The sequence below is a fragment of the Buteo buteo genome, chromosome 2 (assembly GCF_964188355.1).
Source record: "Buteo buteo chromosome 2, bButBut1.hap1.1, whole genome shotgun sequence".
Classification (NCBI taxonomy): Eukaryota; Metazoa; Chordata; class Aves; order Accipitriformes; family Accipitridae; genus Buteo; species Buteo buteo.
Window position 1 is genome coordinate 46346903 of NC_134172.1, and position 20304 is coordinate 46367206.

General features: G+C 36.1%; 1 protein-coding gene across 2 annotated transcripts in view; it reads left to right on the forward strand.

Moving 5' to 3' along the window:
- The window catches only part of STT3B (STT3 oligosaccharyltransferase complex catalytic subunit B), a 53240-nt gene that overhangs the window by 13265 nt on the left and 19671 nt on the right, over positions 1–20304 (forward strand). The window contains exons 2-5 of one of the 2 annotated variants that reach the window (XM_075053075.1): positions 9255–9363; positions 11137–11424; positions 13145–13210; positions 16679–16778. In XM_075053075.1, the coding sequence (XP_074909176.1) occupies positions 9255–9363; positions 11137–11424; positions 13145–13210; positions 16679–16778 (563 nt within the window). The remainder of the gene's footprint in view (positions 1–9254; positions 9364–11136; positions 11425–13144; positions 13211–16678; positions 16779–20304) is intronic. The other variant, XM_075053085.1, reaches the window with a different exon arrangement.

The window sequence follows — 20304 nt, forward strand, 5'->3', positions numbered from 1 at the left end:
TGCAACAGATGGAGCTGAACAGGTGCAATATGGGAGGTCCAGCTTCTTGGACTAAACATAATCTACACACAGAAAGGACAACTGAAAGAAAGCATAGTCAGAGAATTCAGGTAACTGAGAGCTAGTTGCAGGAGGAAGAATAGCAGGTGCATTAAGAGATGTACTAAAGAGCAAATATTTAAGGAATATTGGATGAAACACTACCTTATTTTAACTTGCTAAACTGACTTAGACTGCTGACATGCAACCACAGTACTGTAGATGCTTTTAATTTCTGTGAGCTAACAAAAAACTATGTTGATGTAATCTGTACAGAGTGGTGTGATATGTAATGTCCGATTCTGGCTGGTCCTACTCTTTCTCATGTTACACAGAAGTTCAAGCAACAGGCTGTTGGTTATAGAGGGGTGAACACAATAGTTTCTGCTAAAGCTCTTCTATGGTGCTGTAACTGTTTAAATGTTCTGCCAGAAATGAGATTGTCATTGCTTAAATATTACATGGGATGTTGGGGATCTAGAGCTTTTCTAACGGTCCTGTTTACTTTTTACCTTGTCTTGTATTTTACAGGGTAGAAATAGTCTGCCAGGCCACCTTGCATCCAGACTGATTTCTTAAATTTCACTTAAAGGGAAGTGATTGTGAAGTTGGTTCAACTGTGTTTTGGTGTAGCTACTACTTCCATAGTTGCCACTGCACTGTAGCATATAGGTGACTTTTATTATGTAATAGAGATGATAACTGTGCCACATACTCCCAAATAGTTAAAATATAAGTACCTGCAATGAATGAGAAATATCCTTTATTTTGCTCTGTATTTCAGACTATTAAAAAAATTAGTATTCTTTTCTGGGTATGTATTGGATCTTGCTACAGGATAGCAGGTAGTATGTTTGAGATCAGTTTAGTAAGAGTCCACTATAGTTGTTTAGGTGTTACATGTTGCTTTGTTCTATAGTAGAAGACCACAAAAGAAGTGACTTGGGAGCTAGCCATCCTCTGTTCCCAGTGACCTCTTGTGAAGCAGTCATGTTCAGCCCATTGATTTCTAGTATCACATTTCTCACAGAAAGAATATTTTGCTTCTTAAAATATATTATTTAGCTAATTGCCTTTTGAATTCCTTTCTGCCAACCAAATCTTCATGTACCAGCCTTTAACTTAGAAGGTTCTGAAGTTAAGCTGCCTCCATCATGTTAAAAACAAGTACAGCATGAATCTGTTTCATCCAAAAGAAACATCCTTCTTGAACATATTCTTGAATTCCATGCAAAGCCTTCAGAGTTGCAAGATGCAAGGCTAATGTGCTACAGAGTAGCCCAATAGCACTCAGAAAGAAACAGACATAACACTATAGAGCCTTTTGAGTTTGTGGTAGTTAATACTGTGTTGAGCAGAGAAGAGATGCCTCTTAAGAAGCTGATGCTGTCAAAGGATATGGAACTAGTATTGCCATCAGTATTGATGCCAGTCGTAGCGTAGTATCTGCAGTGAAGTGTATATCCAGTAGAGCAGAGAACGAGCATTCAATTTTCCCCTCGCCGTTGAAAACTCTTCAGAATTTTGACTGTCCCAAGAAAAAATGTCATCATCAGTTTCTTCTTAGGTCTAAAATGTTGTTATATTTTATGAATGGCACACTTCACTGGTGAAGTATGTCTTTTAGTATTGGTAAAACTAATGCTTTTCTTAATAATTTGCCTTGAGACATGGAATAGTTCAAAAGACAGAAAAAAGTCATGAAAAAGCCTAATAGGCACCATAGGAAGTGTCTGAAACTATAGGCAGATATACGCCCACTACAGTGGTGATGGGAAGTATATTGTGGCTTCAGATGTAATATATTGTGTGAAAACTATAAGCTGTGGTCATGGAATGCTTTAAAAAGCTTGCAGCTCTTCAGCAAAAATATTGAAGATGCCCTGGGCGCTCTGAAGAAGTTAGAGTAACTGTATGCTCCCTGTAGAATTTCATATCATTAAGAAACTGGCAGCATGCAGTTCTTGATTTTAGCACTTGCTAAGCGTGACATCTTATTGCAGGCAGTGAAAATACCATGCCAAGTAGTGGAGTATGAATGCTGTAATCCTTCTTAAACACATTGGGGACATTCTGATATTCTTAATGGTTATTCTATAACCGTTCTGGTATTCTTCAGGATTTCTATTGAACACAGTTGAATGTTGGATCTGAAAAAATAGGTTCCCTTCAGGTTGTGCCATCCAGCTTTTTTTTCTGCCTGGACTTTCTACGGTTCTTCCCCATCAGGGATTATTCTAATGGTATTACAAACAGGAGGAGTTTTGTTGCTCGGCTGGATTCCAGGAACAGAAAATTCTTCCTCCTTTGACTCAGAATTTCCATGTTTTCTGAATTTAGGTGGCCACATCACTGCAGAACCTCCTGCCATTTTTATTACTTCAGTGTACTAACTATTCTTCCTATAACAAAGGAGTCTTCGCCACATTTTTCTGAGTGAGTGTGTTTGTTCAGAATTAGGAAATCTGAAATCAAAAGCAGGATCATGACCAATATTGAATCTGTGGAAACTCAGAATGATAGTACTGCTGCCAATTCTCTTATCAAACATTAGACTTCTGGTTGACAGTCAACTTGCAGGATGTGTATTTCTCTTTTCAAATGGCCCTACTTGCAACAAAACCCCTAAAGATCAGTTGGGCCTCTCCATTCTTACTGTGAGGTCTGTAACACCTTGGGTTTAGGTTGTGGGCAGTAGGAAAGGCTCTTCACCTGTCATAAGTACTTCTGCCTACAGGTATTGCTGTGCAGAATTCTGATCTTGATTAGTTGAAACTGGCTTAAATGTCCATACACACTTTCCAAGGTTATAAACTCAACACAAGCAAGCATTTTCATGATGAGAAATACTGCTGTAGTGCCTCGAATTCATTATGTGATTGATGGGGTACTATACTTCCATTTTAAAAACCATATGCAAAAATCATTGTGGTAATTGCTTATTTGTAGATGCAGACTTCAGAATAAGACTTTCAGGATGTTGTGCTTGTAGTATAATATGTAGGCAAGCAGGTGTTTTGAAATTTAATATGGAATACTGTATATATATTTCTTTGTTTCAGTGGAAGTTACTGAACTTTCTCATTAAATTTGCCATAAAAGTGTTGCACTGAATAAATTCTTCCTTTGGATGCAAAGAATATGTCGGATATGGAGTCAATCTGCAACTATCTTTTTCAAGAATCTAGACTTGCCATCTCTAATTAGATACTGTATGGCAGAATTCATTCTGTAATCTACATTTGCATTAAAAACTGACTCCTGGAATTGCTCGGATAGCTTGTAATGTTCACAGTTAGTTTGTATCATGTCATTTTTCCGAGTTTGCAGATGTGAAAATTTTGTGCATCTGCAGCTGAAGACTTTTAGAGCAGAGAAGCCTTTATAATTGCAGGCTTAGAAAATTTTCAACAGATTGTGCTAGTAAGGAGATTACATATTCTCAGATGGCTATAAAATGCCAGATAAAAAGTCTAGGTGATGGGGCAATAGTAGCATGAAATTGATAGGGTTTTAGACAGTCAACATTCCCACAACAAGCAACACTCTGATCTTGAGCTCTGTTGTAATGGGAGGGTCAAATGAATTCCATTGCTGTCAGTATAATTTGCCTTAAATGTTGTTAAGATCTAGATGAAGTAACTGCATTACTTTACGTGTGCTCTTTTCCTGTATGTTCTTACTTTCTCAGTAGGCTGAATTTTATTGGAATGTTCATCTTAAATAGTACTTTTGTCAAGGAAATACTGAACTTAGGAAAGTCAAAGCCAAAGATGTCTCCTTATAAATATAGCAGTAATTGTTGCTGTGAGGTGCTGGAGAACTGTATAGCTCCTGGATAGAGCCAGTGATCACTGTGACTAGCATTAACTAATCATCCTACAGCATTACCTTGTGTCATCAAAAAAGCAGTTCATAGGGTGGAATAAAAATCAAACCCAAGCATGAAAAGATAGTTAAGATTATATATTAACAGTACATAACATACAACTGAAAACTTTACAGGCTTTATTTTGCAAGTTGCCTAGTTAAGCTTTCCAAATTAATGTTGCTACTAAAAAAAAAACTATGCCTCTGCTCAGTTATTTTCCTGTTGCTGCTTGTGTTCTGTTCTATGCTGAAATTGAAATATGGTTTGAAAATGAGAACCATATCTTTATTAACTCACCTTAAGTTGTCTGCTGAACCAACTATAATATGGGTATCTCCAATAGTGCCACAAAATTAATGGTACCATACATAGAGTGCTTTTGTGATAATTAGAGCATCCCCCAAAACGTTCAAACTACAATACCAGCATAATTTGGTGGTTGGGGCTTTGAATTCTGAAATGTACAAAGACTTAGGATTGTTTGATGATTCCTTTAAAGCTTAGCTCAGAGGAGGAGACAGTTCAAACTACAGGCCTGACAGAAAGAGGCAAGGAGAACAGCAGAGTATCACTTTTCCTCCTAGAACATCAGCTAAAATAAGAAAAGTCAACGCTTACTGGTGTTAGTCAGTCAGGTCCTTAAGAGCTCTTCTCTGCTGAATGTTAGCAAGTGCGTATCATCTTTACAACATGGACTGAGTCTTTCAAGCTAAGTTCTTAATTAGGCATGTGCTTCACATAATTTTGTTCTTTATTCTTCTCAGGTCTGTCTCAAATTGGCTTGCCTCAGAGGGATGAGAGGGAATCTTAGGAGATGGGTGAGCAGTTCCCATACCTCAAGATCAGATGGGTGGGAGAAGAGGGATCCTTTCCTTCAGTCTGGTTCTGCAACATAGTACTGCACCCTATTTAATCACTGTAACCAGCAGCATACTCCAGTTCCTGTGTCTCCTTGGCTAATGTCTAGCTAGTCAGAAAGAGGGTTGGATAAAAACACTAAATATCACCTATGCTTGCTGCTGCTGGAGATGGAAGAACCGGGGAAGTCAGTGATGCCCAAGCCTGAAATGCAACCCCTACCCAGTACTGGCTGTTCTTGTCTCCATTCTGATTCCTCCCTCAGCTGCAGCCCCTAAATCTCCAGGATGCGGGCATAAGCAAAGGCAGCACTTTTTCTGATATTTCCTAGGGCTGTTTTACACGCCTATGAAACCTATAGATAGTTGTAGATACCATGACAGTACTGCTGAAGAAATACAATACCACTGTGCTGTGTTTCAAACATAGTTTGAAAAGTACCAAGAGAGTAAGAAGGTTGTGTGACTATGGCTTGTGATACTTGCTGTTTGTTAGCAGTGCTCTCCATTCTGGATGTGCTGGTTTTGGCTGGGATAGTGTTCATTTTCTTCACAGTAGCTAGTATGGGGCTGTGTTTTGGATTTGTGCTGAAAACAGTGTTGATAACACAGGGATGTTTTCGTTACTGCTGAGCAGGGCTTACAGGGAGCCAAGGCCTTTTCTGCTCCTCACCCCACCCCACCAGCGAGGAGGCTGGGGGGCACAAGGAGTTGGGAGGGGACACAGCTGGGACAGGCGATCCCAACTGACCAAACAGATATTCCAGACCATATGATGTCATGCTCAGCATATAAATCTGGGGGGAGGTTTGGAGTGATGGCGTTTGTCTTCCCAAGTCACCGTTAGGCGTGATGGAGCCCTGCTTTCCTGGAGATGGCTGAACACCTGCCTGACCGTGGGAAGTGGTGAATGGATTCCTTGTTCTGCTTTGCTTGTGCATGTGGCTTTTGCTTTACTGTCTTTTATCTCAGCTCACGAGTTTTTTCACTTTTACCCTTCTGATTCTCTCCCACAACCAAACCGGGGGGGAGTGAGTGAGCGGCTGTGTGGGGCTTAGTTGCTGGCTGGGGTTAAACCACGACAGTCCTTTTGGCACCCAACATGGGGCTCGAAGGGTTCAAGATAACAACAGGTTTGACCGGAATGTGCTAGGTCGAATTTATAGCTGTTATTGCTGTTTAGCTATTAATGGGCAGGATTCTGTGCTTGCCATGGGGCTTGCTTGCCTCACTGTATCTTAGAGTCTAGTGCTCATTAGTGGCTGATTTCTGTTTTCACTGCTTGCTGTGCTGCTGTACTGCTTATCACCTTACTCTGCGGTGCCTGGGAACATTTTGCTAAGAGCAATGGCGATGTGCCTGGGCTGGCAGATGGCCAGGGCATCGCTGCTGTTTCTGTGCTGCTGTACTGGACAGGCTGGAACTCCAGTGTGAACTCCAGTCAAAGGGACTCTTGCCTCTCTCCATTCTGGCCAAAAGGGAAACAGTTTTACAAGGTTCAGGCTTGTCCCTAAAGGAGTAGAGTGCTATGAATTGGGTAAGTGGTATCAGGGTGTAATACTGGCATCATACGATTGCTAGACCATACTGTTGTCTCATGAACTGCCCGTTGTTGCCACTTTGTCAGTGCCTGAAGCTGGCTTTGATATGCAGCGTTACTCATCAAGCTTCTCCTTATGTATGCATATGTTTACATTTACATTTTAACTTATTTTTGTTTGCAGGTTACTTAGTGGGAGGTGAAGTGAGCACTTTTTTTTTTTTTTTTCCCCCTCCCCTGAAGTCAAATTGAGGTGCTGTAGTTAAGCTTCTAAATATTTTTCTTAGGTTTCTGTGGTCAGAATGTTTTTTCTCATTCTCACCTATAGGTCTTCTTGCAGTGAAAAATTAATGTACCTATAGTATTGCTAATAATTTCTGCTGTAAAGACATGCCCAGCTGTCTCTGCATGCTTTCATTTGTGGCAAAAGAATCAATTGCTTTTTGAAAGAAGGGGTTAATAGATTTGTATCTATCCAGAGGTATATTAGGAGGGAAGATTAAATTCTTACCTCTTAAGTGGTAGAAGTAGAATGCTGTTAAGTTGCATTTCAATTTTCTGTGGTAATTCATTGTTATTAAAGACTTAATGGGATGTTGCCGAAGCACAAGACAGTTGTTCGCATCCTTCTGAAGTCAGTTATGAAGCTTTACTAGTTCAAAACATGAGGAGAATGTCAATATGTATTCTTCTTGCCTATTTAATTTGTTTAACTAATCTTTTAATACTCTAAAAGTAAACATTAGTCACACTTTTGTAGCCTCTGTGAGTTTGAGTCATGATTTAAAAAGTTGAAAGTAACTCATGTTAGTAAATATCTTTCTTGTTTCCTTTTTAAAGTTCTAGGATAACAACATTGACTGGGTTTTCAGTGCATTTTAAGTCCGGTCCATAGCTGGCTGGATTGTATGCATCCTGTGCAACATGGAACTCCTGCTTTGTCTCGTACCATACTGCAGGCATTTGGCACTAAACAAATTAACAGTAGACCTTGCTATACTAAGATAAGAGGCTAATTTTACAGGTACAGCATTTCATAAATCACATTATACTTGACAGTTCAGAACTGGAGAATTAATTAATATTTAGAAATCTAGTCAAATGGGAATAGTTGCAGGCTTATTAGAAACAAATGTCACATTGCTGTTTGATACAAAGATTTCTAGGTCAGAATGATTGATGTTTGTGTGAATTTTCTTATATAAACATGACTAATTACTTTTGAAAGTCTACAGTTTTATCAGTTAGTGTATCCTATATAACTGCTTATTTAACATGTGAGAGAGTGTTCCTGAAAATATGGCGCTCTATTTTTTTTTATTTACTTATTTTTAATGTTACTTGACTGATGCTATGATAGTTACGTCTGGAAACATGCAAGTTTGCTGACATCTGGACCTGAATTTCAATTATTTTTCTTCTTTCACTGTGTAGATGAAGAAATCTGCTCATAACCTCTGTGTGGTTGTACTTCAGATACTGGACTTGTACTGATTAAACAAGTAGGAACTTGATGGGTCTTATAGTCTTGAATTACATTAGCTTTTTTCTGGTAAAATGAATTAGTTCAAAGTAAACCTGTGATATTTTGGGAATCCTAGATATATGAAAGAATTTGATGTAGTTTTAAAATTGGTGTTAGAAGTGATGCATGTTAGTGATATAAGTGCATACTTTCATAAAATAGACAAAATGAAAATCACGCATAAGCTTTTCTAGTCTTGAATACTAACTGTCTTTGGAAGTCTTTCATGGTGGTTTGCTCATCTAACCTGTTGTCTGTTATGGTATTCAATTTAGTCATCTGAACTTCTTAACTAATGAATACAATCTTTAATACTTCTTTAACTAATGAATTTCATGTTGTTATCTAAATTCCAATTAGAATATCTATTAGGAGGGTTGGGTTTGTGGATGTTGCTGGTTTCAGAAGTGGTGTTCACTGAGGCTTTTCTAAGCCTAAACGTTTTTTACAAAACTTTACAGCATCAATACCTGCAGCCTTGTTTGGTTTTCAAATGATCATGAAAGAGTTGCAGTTTGGGGTAACATGCACTGCAGTTCTTCTCACAGCAGTCTGATACCTAATTTGAAGAATTAATGGACTTTGTAATACTTGAAAGGTTTTGCTATCTGAAGTTTGAGAAGTTGGAAAAATTACGTGTCAGAAAAGTGGAATATTAATGCCTTGGTGGCAATCTGTCGGTGGTTTTTAATGGTTTATGGGCAATGTGGAAGCCTGAACTGAAGGCATGCATGGGAGGGCTTTTGCTGTACAAGTAATTTTCTGCAGCAGAGAATGTACAAACTTTGAAGGTGAAACTTCATCTACATAGATTCTACGTTGTATAGGTTCTTATTGATTGAAAGAAAGGAATATGTCAAGGCCATTAGTTTGATAGTGTGAACAAATAGACTGATTCCCTTTTTTGCATATTATTACATTATGTCACCTCTCAATGTTCATGAAATAGAGCAGCAGCAGATGTACTGGGTAGCTGTCCTGTCTCAGAATGGGAGTCTTGCATTGATTCTTCCCTGATCTTGATTCTGCTTAAGTGGTATTCTGGATGTGGAAAATAATAGGTTGATAGACTATATTTGAAAACTAGCTTTAAAAAGGAATGCAGAAAATGCTAGGAGTGTTTGTTAGAGTGACAGAAAACTTTAATGTTTTAAAAAACCCACCCAAAACTGTAACATTTCATCTGTGTATATGCACTAGCTGTAGAAATGAAAAAAATTTAGTGGTTAGTAACTGAAGGCTTAGTAATTTACTTTAAAACTTAATAGATTTAGAGAGGGCCATTGTACTTATATACTAAATGAGATGCTGAAGTTTAATTATTTTCTAGGTCTTAGAAAACAGATGACTTAAGGTATGCCTAAAATTTAGGTTCTTGATATTTATCTTCCCCCTCCCTTCTTTTCCTCTATTTCTTTCTAGGTTTAACTATAGATCAACACATCATCTTGCATCCCATGGGTTTTATGAATTTTTAAACTGGTTTGATGAAAGAGCATGGTATCCACTGGGAAGAATAGTAGGTGGAACTGTAAGTATTGTAATAATAACTTAAAGATGACTTTGCAGTAGGTTTTTTGAACTTTCAATACAAATTTGACATTGATAAAAGGAGAATCTTGATAAAATATGCTTTTAATTGTCAAATTGCTGCAGAGGGAATAGCAAGATGTTTTTAATTTTTTGCTGCAGGAGCTAAGACAGTAAGTCAGCATGCTTTAGTCTTTATCCAACAGCATGCTGTGAACAAGAAATACAGAACTGAGTTTTACTTCCTTACATATTAACTTCTAATAGTAATAAATAAGTGTAGTATGACTCCTGTAATTCTGGTACATGAAATGAAAAAAATTTTTTTTTTTTAAAGTTATCTGAATCTCATAAGGCACAAGTTTTAATCCAGTGGTATATGTTGAGTGGACTTCGTGTGTGTATGGAAAATGTTAGGTTTTTACTGGGAAAAGACCTTTTGAAATTAAATCAGTGGGGCACCTGTATGAAGCATCAGGAGTAGGTAAGATTGGCATCGATGCAAGTTACAAGACAGGAAAGGTGTATGAAACAATCGGAATACAAATATCGTTAATTGGTAGAATAGCTTTAGTAACACTGAGCCACATGTTACTTAATGTGTGAAAGTGCATTAAACTTCTTAATTATAGTACATACTATTTAAATGCATTTACAAAGTTTTTTGTAAAAACTAGATCACTATTTGTTGTAGTACCTTAGAGATACTTGAGACCGTTTTTATGTGACATATATAGGTGGTTTTTGTGTACTTGTCTTATATGAAGTAAAAACCCATAGGAAATAGAATTGAAATGTTGATTTCATACATTATTTTGCAAGTCATATGGTATATAATGTTTTAATAGTTTGTCTTGAAAACTGTGTCTCAAGGATATAGGCAGGGAAACGTTCTGTTGTCTGTTAATTTAATTTAGTACAATGCCCTTCTTAGCTTTTGAAAGAAACTAAGGCAGGTGAAGTACATATTAACTTTTGTAGTACATATTGATTTTTCTAATGTTGATAAATGTGGGAGGGTAGAATTCCTATTAAGAATATTTTGAAGTTCTCCAATATTCTATAGTGGGTTCAATAGATTTGTATAAGTCTATGCTACCTTTCCTGGAGGACATCTTAATTCAATTTTATAGGACTTTATTTTAATCCTTCATATCCAAAGATGTCTACAGATGTCTTGCAAATATATAATACTCAACTGACTGTCTTGTCAGCTTTTCAGCTTAAAAAAATTAATCTCGTTGATGCACACTTTCTTTCTCCATGGGTAACAAGAAGTAAAAGAATGGCATGGTGTATTTTGGTGGAAAATGGATAGGGCTGGGAAATGTTGCTGAGTTTCTTCTTGTTGTCTTACAGGTTTTGGGTTTGTTTTTTTCTTAAAGCTGTTAGCTGGCTTGAAATCCTCTTGCAAACTTTAGCTTCTGCTTCCATACCTTAACAACAAATTCTTCTCATTATATGATAAATGTCAGGCAAGATAGGATATTATCTGTATGCTGCTTATTCATTTACAAAATGGATTATATGTAATTGTTAGCATTTGGTAAAATTTGAAGAACCTCTGGTATTCAGCAGTGTCGTCAAAACATGATTAAAGTAGTATTAAAATAATTCTATTAGCTTTACCTGCTCACTGCTCATATCAGCTTAAAAAAATGACTGTTTCATTGTGAATTATATGCTAATAAGCCTACCTAAACCTACCATGATCATTTTCTGCAATAACCTAGTGGGTTGGGTTTGTTTTGTTTTGTTTTTTCCCTCCTTTTAGGTATACCCAGGACTGATGGTGACAGCAGGCCTTATACATTGGATTTTAAATATGCTTAACGTGACAGTCCACATAAGAGATGTATGTGTGTTCCTAGCACCAGTTTTTAGCGGCCTTACAGCTATTTCTACTTTCCTGCTCACCAGAGAACTGTGGAACCAGGGAGCAGGGCTTTTAGCTGCCTGTTTTATTGCCATAGTTCCAGGTTACATATCCCGATCAGTAGCAGGATCATTTGACAATGAAGGCATAGCTATTTTTGCACTGCAGTTCACATACTATTTATGGGTAAGTAATTGCCGAGTCTTCTGCTTTGGAAAGGTTTTTTGTTTCCTCCTCCAACCAAATGACTGATTTTTCTTAGAATCCATTGAATTCTTATCTTCCTCCCTCTCATCCCTCTTCCCCTTGGCTCTTGATCAGGCAAGTATGAGAAGTCACATGATCTGAACAACTCTGTAATCATGCTCTTTAGTTTGCTATGTAAAAGTACTGTTCAGCTGAAGTATGTGTGTCCTGTAGTAGGAGCAGTAATAATAATCATGGTAAGTCTATAAATTTAAAGCAAACGGGAGGGTTGTTTCTGTTTTTCAGTTTGGAGTTGTTAGTATTATGTGAGCATCAAACTTTTAGCCTCCTTATTTAGCTGGTGAAAAGCAGTAGACTCTGAATATAAAGTGCTTTGAATTGTCTTCTGGAGAAACTTTCAGCTGTATGGAGGGTCTGGGCTTTGGCTTAAGCACCCAAATTAAATACTCAAAGATGTTCAGAGCCAGATACTAATATTGCTGGCATGCTTTAAAAAAAAAAAATAGCCTGACATCTTTTAATTAGCCTACTTGCTAGTGCACTTGTCTGTCACTCCTTAATCTGTATGTAGAATTGCATCTGTAGTGCAGTTTTGTATGAAGGAGTTTAGGCAAGCTGGAGTTTTTCTAGACTGTTGCATCTATTTTGGAAATATCACAAATAGCATAACAATATTGTTAATTCAGCCTAGACACTGTATGGTACTGTCCCTTGTGCGTTCCTTGAATGCACATACTTTTCATTTTGAGTGTCTCCATGTATGTACATGGTCACTACAGCTTTTCTCACGATTTTGTCAAGAGTTCCACTTTTCATAAGCAGATGCATACTAACAAGTTTTTTAGCTTTAGAATATTTCAAACTCTAGGATATTGTTGGTAGGAGTATAATGGAAGGGAATTCGTGTGGTTCATGATTGAGTGGCTGGTGTTACTTAAATGCAGTTTTTTAAAATCTGGACTTAGACTAAACTGCAGCTGTAAAGGTATACTGTGATAATAATAGAATCAATCTATGTTGTTACTTTATAACAACTGAGACATAGTAGTTATCTGTTATTATGGAACTCGTATTTAACTAAACTGCATAGTACAATAATGTTTGCATAAACTCCTGTAGAATTATGTGTGAATCAAATATATTTTATAGATAACTTTCTAGCTTTAATGTTGTTTTTTTCATTCGTATTTTCCCACACCACAATCACCACCATCGGTTTTAGACAAAATCATATACTGGGCCAGTTTATGGATCATGCTAAACTTTTAGTAGTATCTGGATGTTCTCATTAACCTTAAGTGAGTTTTTGAAAATTACAGAATAGCTCTTTTATCTGTAATTGCAGAGTTGTGTCTGATGCCAGCCAAAGTGAGCCATGGATAGTCTACACTTAGAATTATGAAGTGGTCAAATGTCTCAGAGAAAGTAGCACAGAGGTGTTGCAACTACTTTTCTACCTCAGATCATGAAGCAGAGAGTTGCATTACATCCTGCCTCTGCTTTAACTAGAGAGATAGGTATAAGCTGTTTTGTGTGTAAATGAATTGAGCTTGTGGTTTGCTTTTATGGACATCAGTTCAGGAGCGTACAAATATAACTTGATACGTGCTAAAGAAGTTCTTTTGACAGTTGTTTTGGAATGAAATTTTGGAATGTTGTCCAGTGTTTGTTATTCATAAATACTTGGTTATTTTTTAAGGTGAAGTCTGTGAAAACTGGGTCGGTCTTTTGGACAATCTGCTGCTGTCTATCCTACTTTTACATGGTAAGCCTTTTACATATATATAATAGCTAAACTATTTGAGTAGGGCTTACATAATCCATATGTTGATGAAGAACAGAAGGAGGAGATTTTAATCTTTGTTTCTTCATATTACAAATATATGAGTAAAAAACCATACTTTAAATTTCAAAACATTTATGATTTAAATGCAGTGAAAACAATTTTTGGAAAAACTATAATTATAATAACTTTTACTTATAAATTGATCCTATGCTGTGAATAGGTACTCTGATTCAGTGGGATTTTTTTTTTGGTGGAGGTGAATTGAGGTGGAATTTTGCTATTCATGTGTATGTGTCATTATTACTAAAATGCAATAATAGTGTTTAAAATTTATGGACAAAGTTACACTTGTATCACTCTGAAAGCGATTTCTTTGGGTATAATTATGCCATAAAGTAAAGCTTACCACCAGAACTACTGAATGAATTCAATGTCATATTAAACGATCATAAAGCCCCTTTTCATTCTTGATCTATGAAAATGGAGGCTATTGCAGAGATGTTCCTAGAGGGCTAACAGAGGGGAAAAACAGTAGTAAAATTGAGGAGATAAAACTAATAGCAAAATGGACGGAATTGGTTTCCCCCCTCCTCCCTCTTCTGAAACCTTAGACTTGAAGAATTTTCCTGTATGAATCAGTCAAAAGTCCTTTTTTCCCCCTAACTGATAAACTTTTTTTTTTTTTTTTTTGTAGCTGTATGAAAAATAAGTTAGCCTCAAAATAGCCAGTGGTGGGACAGTCAGGCTAATTGCTTGGTGTTGGTTAAGATTGAGGTCTCATATATTGCTTTTCCACAGTCAGGTAACTAGGCTTGCAAGAAGAAGGAACTTCTGAGCTGTTTTGCATGCCTTAAATTAAGGTACAAGGTTGATTTAGAGGTTATCTGGATGCTGCCTAGATTTCCTCTGGCTTTAATGTTCATTGGGTTTTCTGAGAGATTTTTGCTGTTAATATAGTAAATAATAGCCCTGTATATGTTGCCAAAGAGGATAGCTATCTCCTATTAAGAGTACGTATATTTCCTCCCCTATTTCTCCTCCTTTTTGCCAAGTCAATAAATAAACAACCACTTTATACACAGCATTGCTATTTATATAGCATTACAGTGAAGCGATCCTGTAGGCTTGGTACACACTTACGTGCAGTGCAAAATCAGGCAAGTAAGTTTTTTAGTTGTTATATCTATATACCATAGTCTTTTTTTATATTGTGCCAATTTATTGGCAAGATCCTCTGAAAGTGCTCTTCATAAATATGTAGGTAACAAATACAATACTTTTACAGTTTTACTGCTGAAAAATTGCACAATAACAAGTTCTTTCCATCTTAGTCTGACTAGTGTGTTGGTCTGTGGGATTATATGGGAGGTAGGGAATGTGATCTAGAGTGTGCATGGTGACAGAACTTACGGAATCAATGTCATCATCATGACATCCAGTCCTTGAATGTAAACTATTTTTTTTTCTTTTATTTTCCTTTCAAGTGATGTCAGCTAGTGAAAGGTTAAGATTTGTCCATAGCTTAACCTCAGTGATTAGATGACAGAATTTTATTGCTTACAGAGTGTACCAACTTTGTCCCTGGTGGTGGCTTTCCATATATTCTATTTCACTTTGAGAAAGAGTTTTGTTAAGATACCCTTCTAGACGTTTTGCTTAGGTAAATTTTTAGGACAAGGCATAATTGTACTATTCATTATATAGTATTTATTTGTTTTTCTGTGATGGAATTAGTTTTATGTTTTCAGTGCAAGTTGAAAATTAAATCAAATCACAATTTTGAGGTAGTAAGAGTCAGTCCTTGTGTGGGGAGTTTGGGGAACAGTTCCTTGAAAGATGAATGGATATTGCATGGACTGACCAAAATCTTTCTTTAACTAAATCTGCTTAAAATATATACCTAACTCACTGTGGTAGTTTGACTCGTAGCATTGCATTGCATTCCATAAGGAGAAGTGTTTTTTCCTTGCATTTATATTTCTAGCATTTGTTTGACTTCAGCAGCTTCTGCTTTGGATTGTTTTATTTCACTTCTTTGTCATTAAAAGCTAAGTTTTACATTGAAGCAATCCCTGTGGAGTGATAGCATGTTTCCACTCTTTTTGCGAATCTATGAGGATGCCTCAGTTTTCTTTGTAAAGTTCCAAAGTGCATCTTCAGTTCAGTACAATCTTCAGTGCTTAGATTTGGTTTAATATTTTGATAATTAGAGCACATTTGTTCTTATTCTGTTCTGTCTTACCTGTCTTCATATAGTATTTTCTCCCATTAAATAAACTTGCCTCTGTAAACCATGATACTTCATGCTAGTAATTTGGCAATAGGATCACGATAATCTGAAATGAGTTTCTAGAAAACTTAGAAGATTTCTAGTCTACTTGTTTCACATTGTCTGAATCAGTTACCCCAAATTTTGCAATGCCGGGTTTTGTAGTATTAGTATCAAAAAAACAAGTAGTACTTGGCCTCATCCTTATTTTAGAATCTGTTCTATAGAACATAGTCATTTGGGTTTCTTTTTGGATTCTAGGGCTTTAAAAATATCTACATGATTCTAAGCCCTAAAGTACAGTTAAAGTGAAAACCACATTAGCTACTGCATTCTAAAAATGAAGATCTAGGTTAGGCATGGTACGTACGGGAGAAGTCTAGACTGTAATTTGACAAGAGGACATGTGTTAAAATACAGATTGTCTAGACAACATTAGCCCTTCTAAATATGTTACAAATTTAGATAGCACATTGTAATGATAGCTCATTAAATCATTATCCAAACCAGCAATCAGTCATATATTGATAACATTGTAGTGTTTCAGTTCTAAGTACATCATACCAGTGCTGTTACTACAGGTTTGCAATATCCATGGTATTGTACAGCATTCCACAGTGCTCAGCCCTGCTTCCCTGTGCATCTACCTTCCTTTTGTTTCTTTCCTTACACTGTAACCTGCATTGGCTGCTCTGCTCCAGCAGTTTTGCTCCTGAAGGTGTACCTTGTTCCCTTTCTCCTCTGCCTGGAGATACTGTTCCCTGACCCCAGCAAAAAGTGCAGAGCATGGTGCTAAATTTGTATGCTAAAGGAAAATTTTGGATCCTACATGGGAGTCATACCGCTGCCTTGTGCTGCAGCCTTCACCATGGGGAAAAGCCCCCATTCTTGCTTGCCAGCATGACCAGATTAGTTTGGGAGAAGGAAGAGATACAGGAAGGATAGCCCTGAAAATCCACCAGGCCATTCAAGTGTCTTGTGGGGGTTTTGTTGGTTTCTTTTCTTTTTTGATAATAAATATTGAGAAAGATTCTGGTAGCTTTACTAGTAGTTCTGACTGCTTGTCTAGATGGAGTTGTGTCTTCTTGTTAGACCATCAGGATGTATAAATCCAGCATTGGCTATCCTAAAAATCTGCAGATATTTTCAGATCTAATTTCCTGTTCTACTTCTCATAGGTCTCTGCATGGGGTGGTTATGTTTTCATCATCAACCTTATTCCACTGCATGTGTTTGTTCTGTTGCTGATGCAGAGATACAGCAGGAGAGTCTACATTGGTAAGTTCTGTTCATTGAACAGTCATTCTCAAATGCTTAATCATGAGATAGGAAATTAATTATACTGATGTGCTTTGTATTAAGTGGGAATTAAGTAATTGCATATCAGGTTGCATTTTATTAATTTGATTACTGATTATAGTCAGTTATTCTCTACAACATGGAAATAAGGAGTTAAAACATACTCACACTTCCAAAATTTCATATATGTAGCTGCTAATTAATTTTCTCCTTTGTACTGCACTGAAGAAAAAAATTTGATAGTTTGATATTTATAGAATCCTTTTAATATATTTTATATATATATTATGTGTGTGTCTGTAATAATGTTTCATATTTTTGATTTTTTCTATTATGTTAAACAATTGCTATTTTTAAAAAGTTGTGCGGTAGAAATTGTGCAAACGTATAATACATTGTGACATATATAAGAAAAGACATAGGGAATTTTAAGCAGCCATGTGCGTTTTATATAAATTAGACTAAAATGTAGTGTAAGAATCTGTCCGCTCCATGTGAATCCTTAAGATTTGATTGGGTTAATGGGTCAAACTTCCTTCCAGTTTCAGGAATGTATGAATAGTGATCTTAGGAAACTAACTTTTTCATTGATTTGCCTGACATTTAAATACTCTGTAAACTGTTCTTACAGAAACTTCACCAGTTAAATCAGTTGGCCATGGTGTAGGTGTGTGAATGAAATAAGTAATAAGCAATTCAGGTATACAAAGGTTTGCAAGTTAGCTAGAACATTTTTGACTTCCTAATGTGAAATCTTTACAATAGATATAGTTCGAGAACATAATATGAGTTGAAGTGTAATACCACAGGATACTTCATATTTGTAAATATATTTTTGTTACCCATTTTAATAGTTTTATCTTTGTATTTTTAATTATTTTAATGCCTTTTTGTGGTGCCTGCTAGAGAAATTACTGTATTTACATACATATTTGAACCTTTATATACTATAATAATTACTCAATTTAATCAAGTTCAATGTTGTATTTTTGTTACCAAAGCTATAAATATTGGTTTTATGCTTCTTTGTTAATCTATTTATGTAATTAATAAACAGAAATTCCTTTAAAAAAAGGAAAAAAAAGCTCTAACCCATCTTTAATTTTTGTTAGTATTACTTAACTTTGTCATTAACTACTTCTTCATAACTTAAGGGGGAAGTAATTTATCTTGTTTTGCTTTTAAAATTGTTTTATTGAATATTTTTGTTTTCCAATTTCTATGAGTTAGTCAAGAGAAAATTAAATCTGCTAATTATAAAATCCTGAAGCAGAGCGGTAACCAGAAACAATAAAGAATAAGTATTCTTGCTTTTTCAGCTTTCAATGAACTAGTGTTTGAACTCATCTGGGGAAAATAGTGCTGCAGGTTCATATGAATTAAACGTTTTGGCAGACGTTTGTTTTGCAAATAGCTACAGTGTTTTGAGATGTTATTGCCCTTCAGCTGTGAGGGAGATGTACTTCAGCAGAATTGTCAGAATGAAAATGTGATTGCTGCTCTGCTGTTTCATTGCAACTGCTGGCTTAATTTAAGCTTTCATGGGAAGCCTTACACACAGAGAAGTCTGTATGTCTCACATTAGTATATGATTTCTAGGTTTGTTTAACAGGATGTTTTTGTAAACCAGGTAAGAATGCTCAAGCACTTCTGAGAGGAAATTGAAGTGTGCTTCACTTCCAAACTATTCAGACAGGGAGAAGAGTTTACAAAAGCTCATTGAAATAGGGAGAATAAAGATATTTTTGGAGTTTCTGTGATATGCAATAGCTAGTGTGCCTGCAGCAGTCTCATAATTCTCAAAAAACTACCAATGTGCAGGTAAAACTTCTGTAAACTATTGTCAGCTGACAGTAGCTAGTAAAATCTGCATCCATTTTACTATTACCAAGAATTTGGGGGTTTTTAATCTCTAGATCAGTTGCTGCATTTTATTTTAAACTAGCACAAACCTAACTTTTGTAACAGATGAATGTTTAGTCTAACATAATAACATAAATGTAGATGACAGTATTTGGCAGCACCAAGTTTTTAAAAATAGTGATGGTTTCCTGATACATATTTTTCATCTGCGTATTCATACACCACAGAAAAGGTTAACAGGACATGATCTGATATGCCTGGCAGTGTAACTCAGAATCATTTAATGAGTAAAAATTTCCAGAATGTGAACTTTTTGCCAATTTTAAAATATTTTATGACTTGCAGGCAGATGAATTTATCAGCCAGATAGCTTCTGACCCACTTGGCAACAATGATGGTCATGCTACCTACATTTGAAAGCTTAAGCTGTGCTCTTTTGTTTTTTGTTCTTTCATTCAGATCTTATTAGCTTAATAATGAAGAACAAGTGCGTACAATTTCAGTGTATTAGCAGCACTTGCATAGGTAAATAACCTCTTTATTCAGATACAGGAACCATTGATACTATTTTCTATTATTGTACTTGTAGTTTCTCTTGTTTATCATATTTATAAAAAATAAATGGGTTTACATTTGGAAAGGTACCAATATAGATATGTCATCCTTGCACACTTAAGAGACTTGGTAATTTTCACTTCAATTTGATTTTTTTTTTCCTGTACAATTTTTTAAAGTTCTGTATACTTTTCAGAATATTTAATAACAAAACACTTAAGGATCTTCCAGAATTTAAAACTTCATTTCAATAATTCCTTGATCTATGTATTGGATTTTATCATTTGAATAGTGAGCAGGCATGTATTTGTATCAACTGCTTCAGTATTCTAAAACTTCAGATGATGAGTGTTTATTTCTGGTGATTATAATCCACTAGTTGAATGTATGTGGTCAAGTATTTGATTGTACTTTCTGGAGAAGTTTTTCAGTAGGTTTTTTCCTGTGTTCATGCAGTATACAGCAACTAAAAATGTTTGCAAAATGAGTTTATCCATGATAGGTCAGAATGTTGGTTTTTTTTCTTGACCTAATCAAAGTTATAACCATCAGAGTAGCTTGCAGGAATCAAAATTAACTTCTTGTTTTTGCAAAGACTGTGCAAACAGTAGAATGTAAAGGAACATGGAAAGTTTGTGATGATATATCGCCTTGATGTATCTAAGTGCCTAGAAAAATTGTGTTGCTGTGTAAATTGCCAGGTTTTTCTCAATCCGAGGCAGACATATGTGATAGCTGTTTGGAAGAATCAGGAGTAAGGCATATGGGGGGAGGGGACTGGAAGTGGGCATGGAAAGGGTAACAGTTGCAGGACTAGGCTTAAAAATGATGATTTACAATGGTCTAACAAATGTGAAATGTAGTGATTTATGCCAATCGTTGAACTTCCACAGGATGGCAGTGTTGTAACACTTTCATGGTACAGTAAATGATTTATGCTGTAGTGAATTCTTCAAAAATTGAGCTTCCTTCTCCAAAAATGTATTTCGGTCACATAAGAGGGCATAGATCAGTAGGTAGGCCAAGTGGTGCAATACAGATGCTTGAAAGAATACACCAGAGAAGACAGCGAGTGGTTGGTTGGAAG